Source organism: Petaurus breviceps, unplaced genomic scaffold (assembly GCF_028583685.1).
Source record: "Petaurus breviceps papuanus isolate PSGF00001 unplaced genomic scaffold, PetGlider_PUasm1.0 90383, whole genome shotgun sequence".
In the NCBI taxonomy this organism is placed as follows: Eukaryota; Metazoa; Chordata; class Mammalia; order Diprotodontia; family Petauridae; genus Petaurus; species Petaurus breviceps.
Genome location: NW_027187234.1, coordinates 2,259,504 through 2,266,450, shown reverse-complemented (window position 1 = coordinate 2,266,450; position 6,947 = coordinate 2,259,504). Strand labels below are relative to the sequence as shown.

Here is a 6,947-nt window from a genome sequence, read left to right as displayed (position 1 = left end):
TGTGGTAGCTGCAAACCCTGAGGACGCTTGGGGTGCTTGCTGCTACACTTGCCAATCACACTTGACAGTTTACTCATCTTTACCCATCTTTACTCCCCATACTTTCTTACTTTTATAATTCCAGTGGATACTGGTGACTTGTATCTCTTGTGTAGGTATATATTCTTCCACAAACTTCTTTCCTTGGAGTCTATGCCAGAGGGTGGTTTTTCCTGTGTTTCTGTCTCCTCGGATCACAATTTTCACTAAGTCAAAAAGAAAAGGAAAGAGAGGTCAAAAACTGGTTAATACAAACTATGAAAGAAATGTATGTTAGCTATTTTCATTTATTCATTTGTACAGTCTACACTCAAATGTTACCAAACCATCTTATTTATCTGTCCCTGTGATCACATCAGTTCCATTTCCCAAACCCATTAGTGTTAACTCATCAGCAATATAAAATTTAAACCTCTACAGCCAGCTTTAGAACTTTCAGAACTTTTCAATTTTCCTTAATTCCACGATCTATATCAAGCTTCTCAAAGTTCCCTTAATTCCCTTCTCCCAATTCAATCTCCATGCTTGTCTTAGGTACCTGGAATGCTCTCCATCTGAACTTAAGAGTTGTATAATTTACTAGGGCAGTGTGCAGCACTGTGGATAAGGGATTGGCTTTAAATTTAGTCTAGAAAACATGGGTTCAAGTTCTGTGTCTAACACATACTAACCCTGTGACTATGAGCAAGTCACTTACCTAGTACCCTAGGAAACTAAAGCTAAAAGTTCCAGACAGTTCATCTGTATGAGTAGAAGGAACTACCACACTGGGAGTCCCTTATGTCAATATAATTACAAGTCTAGACCACACATTATAGCTACTAATTAATCTTTCTCTCTCATCTAAATATAGTGCACATTATAGCCACTAATTAATCTCTCTCATCTAAATGTACTAACTTTTCTATAAAGCTTTTATAAATAAATTTATTGCCCTCCTAACCTAAGCCATATTTTAAATTATCCACTCTAACTAGTAGTTCTTCAAAGTTTTTAGTCTGTGGCTCATTCTGATAGTGCAAAAAATCCCATGGATCACCTATCATATACTTCTCATTACCACTTAGCTGTTTCTCAAATCTTTTCCTAGACTGATTTAAGATACCAATGTAGTGATATAGATTTTTCAATTAAATAAGAAAATTAATGACTCTGGGGCTAACATAATGGAAATTGTTAATGTTCCCAAAACCAGGACAAAAAAGAGTAAAAGCTCCCCAATTCATCCATAATAAATGGCTAGAAGAATCTAGATTAGAACACACTATTTGCTCTTGCCATAGGGAAAGAAAAGTTTCTGAGTAATTGCTAACTCTTCAGGAAACATGTAAACATAATAATAATCAACATTTCTGTAGCACTTTGAGGTTTACAGAGAGCTTTAAATAAACCACACATATTATATAAACATATCATCATATACATATATCACAACAACCTTCTCAGGCAGATGCTATTATTCTCATTTTACAGATGAGAAAACTGAAACTAAGAGTGGAGAAAGAGCAGACTGAGGGGGCACATAGCTAAGGCAATGTTCAAATTCAGGTCTTCCTGACTCCAAGTTAATGTTCCATTATACCCTTAACTATGTGAATGGTTATGGTAGGTGGTCTTCGAACATTAAGTATGTACTCTGCACCTGTTTTGCCACAAATGTGGCTGTGAGGCAGGGACTCAGGCACTTAAATGGTTTGTGCCTATCTGAGGTTTAGGGTTAATATATATTTGTTAGATACTCCATTTTTCTCCCAGGAAACATATTCTTTCTCCCTGTTTACTCCACAAACCACAGAATATTCTACTTTTGCTAGCCTCAAAATCTTTACTCCCACCTTGGATATTATAACAACATCAACATTATTTATATAATGCTATAAGGTTTAAATCTCTCTCTCTATTTTATCTTCATCAATTAATGAACATTTAAACTTCATCTTTTCTTTTCCAACATAGCTATTTTTTTCCAATTTGCTTTTCTATAAAATGTGACCAGTAATAATTCTTTCCTTCTTTCCTCACATAGCTATTATACAGATGAATATGAGAAAGCACAGAGTTCTTTGGAGAAAGAACACTATAGAATTTTATCTTCTGTATAATTTGAATGAAATCTTAGAAAATATGGACAGTATCTTAGTTTAGGAAATCAATATAGGCCCAGACTACCAATAGTTTGCACAAAATTAGGGTATTATTGTCCGATTCATATTTTAGTGGGCTGCTAGAGATATTTATCAGAGTTTTACAAACTGCAAAATGCCCTGAATGACTTAAAACTCTGGCATTACACAATTTAACAAATATTACCAATCTTACAAAAGCAAATGTTAGTTTTCTATCAGGAATTTAGCTTCCCCGGTGATAAAACTGAAATGGCATCAAGTATAGCCCAGAGAGCTATATATAAATATAAAAATAACAGTTTATCTCTGTTTCTATGTATTTGTTTTTGTTGATTCATGTCCAACTCTTTGTGACCCCATGGACCAGAGCACACCAGACCTTTCTATCTTCCACTGTTTCTTTTCACTGTCTGTTCAAGCTGATGTTTGTTGTTTCCATGATACACCATCTATCCATCCCATGCTCTGCTGTCCCCTATACTATTTTCAGGTAGAGTGATGTTAAATTAATGTTTAAAATTTAAATTACTAACATAATAAAATAATCAGTTACTTCAGGAGATTCAAAAAATCCTAAAACCATTTCTTCTAGATAGCTGCTATTAGAACTTACTAGTCTAAAAGTTCTATGTAGGCCATATATAACAATTCTTATCTGATCTCTTTCTGTCTGATAAGACAACAGGCATCACTTTCAAAATGCTTGCATTTTAATTAAACAGAATTAGAAAATTTGCACAGTGGTAAAACATGTAAGGAGGCCAGTTCAGTTTCCTTAGATTTACCAACAAAAAGAGAGCAACTAGCACTCAACTGTACTTTTGTAAAAATGTTCAGTCGTGTCTGACTCTGTGACCCCATTTGGGGTTTTCTTTCTTTCTTTTTTTTTTAAGCAATCGGGGTTAAGTAACTTGCTCAAGGTTACACGGCCAGTTATTTCTGGGTGTGATGCTGAGTGTCTGAGCCCAGGATTCGATCTCCAGGTCATCCTGACACTGGAGCTGGTGTTCTTACTCACTGTGCTAACTGGCCGCCCCCATTTGGGGTTTTCTTGACAAAGATGCTGAAGTGGTCTGCCATTTCCTTCTCCAGCTCATTTTACAGATGAGCAAACTAAGAAAAAAAGAGTTAAGTGACTTGCCCAGGGTCACATAGCTAGTAAATGTCTGAGGCAGAATTTCAACTCCAGGCCCTAAGCTCTACCCACTTCTCCATCTAGCTGCCCCATGATAGGTTTCTCCAATAAGCACTATCAACTGCTCACATTTATAGTTTATCATAGATCTAGACCTGGAAAAGGCCTTAGGATCCTCATTGTCTCAATTTACAGAAAAGGAAACTGAAGTTTAAGGATGTTAACTGATTTGCTTAATTAAGTAAGCATCATTAATTTATTTGCTTAAGTAAGCATCATTCAAGCCTACAGTATTTTTGTTCCATTTTTAAAAGATATATATATTCTCCACCATGCCCTACTGGAAAGTTGGAGGGGAGATAGGGGAAGATATGGGAGAGAGCAGATTGGGGGAGGGAATATTCAGTGGGATCGCTGTTTTGGGGTGGTGGGTAGGGAAAAATGGGGAGAAAATTTGTAACTCAAAATCTTGTGGAAATGAATGATGTAAACTAAAAAATAAAAAAGAGAGAAAAAAAGATAACATTCTAATGAGAAATGTCTGAGGTTTTTTTTTTTTTGCCTTTATATCTCAAATCACAACACAAAAAATACCTCAGGTTTCTGTGATAAGAAAATTCTCTACTCTGAGTACTAATGAAGTTTTTACTTTGGATCCTTTTTTAATATGTACTGGATCACTGTGAGATCTATTTGAGAAAAAAGTTTTGCTGATTTCTGGAATGTCTGTTTTTAAGTGCTATGATTTTCTCTGTTCAGACAAGGTGAGGTGGGAAAGGAAATAAAACAATTTGTAGCCTCATATCCAGTCAGGTAACTGATATTGTACTATATTAAGACCTCAGCAAACCAAAGGGGGTGGTGTCTCTGATTACATGAAATGGAAGGGGTGGCTGCAAGGCGATGCAGAGATTTCATAAAAGAGGTAATACTAACTTATTCCAAATCTTGGATTGGCAATTGACAGTCACCTTTTTCTTAACAGTAAATAGTACATCTCAAATTAAAAAATGAAGTCAAATACTACATGTCAGGTGAAGAAGAATTACATATAAAAATTCAGTTTTGGGAAGAAAATCTGTGATACAACCATCAATAAGGGAAATAGGAAAAGACTATTAAAACCTAAATACAATTACTACCAGATATACTTGGCTTGCTAGTAGGTTTGAAAAAATATATAAACAATACATTTCAACTTATTATTCTCTATATGAGATAAGATACTTCTTAACGAGAACAGATCATTTACCTGGCTCAGATGAGGTATAAACTGGCAGACCAAGGCAAGCAAAGGGTTTAGGATCTGGATGAAACCTTTAATCCTTTGACTTTACAGATATCTTCTATCTCTATACCTTTTTTTTTTTTTTTACTCTTTTTTAATTTACTCTCTTTTAAAACTTTTTAAAATTTATTCTCATCCAAGCCTTTCTGAACCCTCAGCTTTCTTTAAGACTCAGCTGAGGTACTATGTACTATATACCTCCAGAACATATAGAATGAGCTATGTTCTAAGTCAAGTCTTTCCTGATCTCTAGCGAGGAAGCTAGGTAGTAAAAAGGATGGAGCCCTGGGCCTACACTCAAAAAAACCTGATTTCAAATTCAGCTTCTGACATTTAAAATTCAGATATCCAGGCTGATATGTCTTAAAGGCAGGTGGAAGTATAAGATTGGAGGTCAACAATTTTGTGCAGGATAGGTAGATCTGAAAATTATCAGCACAGAGATAGTAATTAAATCCATGGAAAGAGATGAACTCACCCAAGTGAAGTAGTATATAGAGAGAAGAGGGCCCAGGACAGAACCCTAAACTACAAAAAAGCATCCATAAGAGGTGCCTCACTTTCCCTCTTCCCACTCCCTTCTTAACCCCTTACAGTTCAGTTTCCCACCTTGTCATTCTACCAAAACTCCTATCAGGTCGCAACTGAACCAAATGATCTCTAAGGTCTCTATAAATTGAGCCCCTGAAGTAAAAGATATTTTCTTTTTCTCCTTAACAAGTACATGAAAATTCCTAGTTCTCAGAGGGTGACTTCCACAGAAAAGCACACATTTCTGAGAGTGAAAAAAATTCCAGAATACTGCTCCAAATTTCCAAGGGATTAAAGAGTCATTTTAAAATATTTCTTACAATCTTTACAACCTGTGTCTCTGTCAAAGGACTCATTTCTAAAATATACAGAGAATTGAGTCAAATTTATAAGAATACAAGTCATTCCCCAATTGATAAATGGTCAAAGGATATGAACAGGCAGTTTTCAGAGAAAGAAATTAAGGATATCTATAAGCATGTGAAGAAATGCTCTAATTCACTACTGAATGGAGAAATACAAATCAAAACAACTCTGTGGTACCACATCTCACCAGTCAGATTGGCTAAGATGACAAAACAGGAAAACGATAAATGCTGGAGAGGATGTGGGCAAATTGGAACACTAATGTATTGCTGGTGGAGTTGTGAACTGATCCAGCCTTTCTAGAAAGCAATCTGGAATTATGCCCAAAGGGCTATAAATACTTTCAAACCCTTTGATCCAGCAATACCACTCTTGGGGTTCTATCCCAAAGAGATCATAGAAGTGGGAGAAAGACCCATATTTACAAAAATGTTTATAGCAGCTCTTTTTGTGGTGGCAAAGAATTGGAAATTAAGGGGGTACCCATCAATTGGGGAATGGCTGAACAAGTTGTGGTATATGCATGTTATGGAATACTATTGTGCTATAAGAAACGAGGAGAAGATGGTCTTCATATTTACCTGGAGAGGCTTATACAAACTGATGCTGAGTGAGAAGAGTAGAACCAGGAGAAATTTGTACACAATTACAGACACAATATATGTGTGATGACCAACTTTGATAGACTGGACTCCTCTCAGCAATGCAGTGATATAAGTCAATCCCAAAAGACTCATGATGGAGAGAAATATGTGCATCCAGAGAAAGAACTAGAAAGAACTGAGTTTATATCCAGGTGGAAGCAAAATACCTGATCTTCTTCCTTCTCTTATTCGGTTTTATGTCCTCTTTACCATTTCTCATTCCAGCTGATACAATCCGTCTTTATAACCTGACTAATGTATAATGTGAAAGTATTTACAGATCCTAAATTTGACTATATGCTGCCATGGGGGGGAATGGAGAGGGGGACAAAGTGAAACTCAAGCAATTGTGGAATTGAATCCTGTAAACTAAAAGGAAACAAACAAATTAATGAAAAAAAGAAAAGAAAATATTTCTTACAACACAGTGTCATATTAATGGTGTGTTATAGCTTAAAGGAAAATCAGGGGCTTAAATACAGATCCTACTAATTTATATGAACTATTCAGTAAGGCAGTTATTTGACTTCATTTCTTCACCTTGATGAAACTGAACATTTAGTGAATGAAACAAATGAAAATAAATTACAGTTATAATACAGCCACAGTGACCTTTGTTTTTAAATCTGACCAAGCTTTTCTGTTCATCTTCTAAATATTCTATCCTACCACCAAGGCAAGTTACTATGAAGACTGAAAACTTTGTTTGAAACAGGCCTAGGATCCAATTGTTAAAAGTGGAATGAAAATAAACACTGTCAAAGTACAACATATAAACTTTTAAATGCTGCCAATGTCTTGATTTGCAATATAGCAAA

The 6,947-nt window shown here is 35.5% G+C and overlaps 1 protein-coding gene across 1 annotated transcript in view; it reads right to left on the bottom strand.

Moving 5' to 3' along the window:
- RABL6 (RAB, member RAS oncogene family like 6) overlaps positions 1 to 6,947 on the bottom strand; it is an 83,446-nt gene that overhangs the window by 73,148 nt on the left and 3,351 nt on the right. Inside the window, exon 2 of the mRNA XM_069108387.1 lies at positions 111 to 245. Within this exon, the coding sequence (XP_068964488.1) occupies positions 111 to 245 (135 nt within the window). The remainder of the gene's footprint in view (positions 1 to 110; positions 246 to 6,947) is intronic.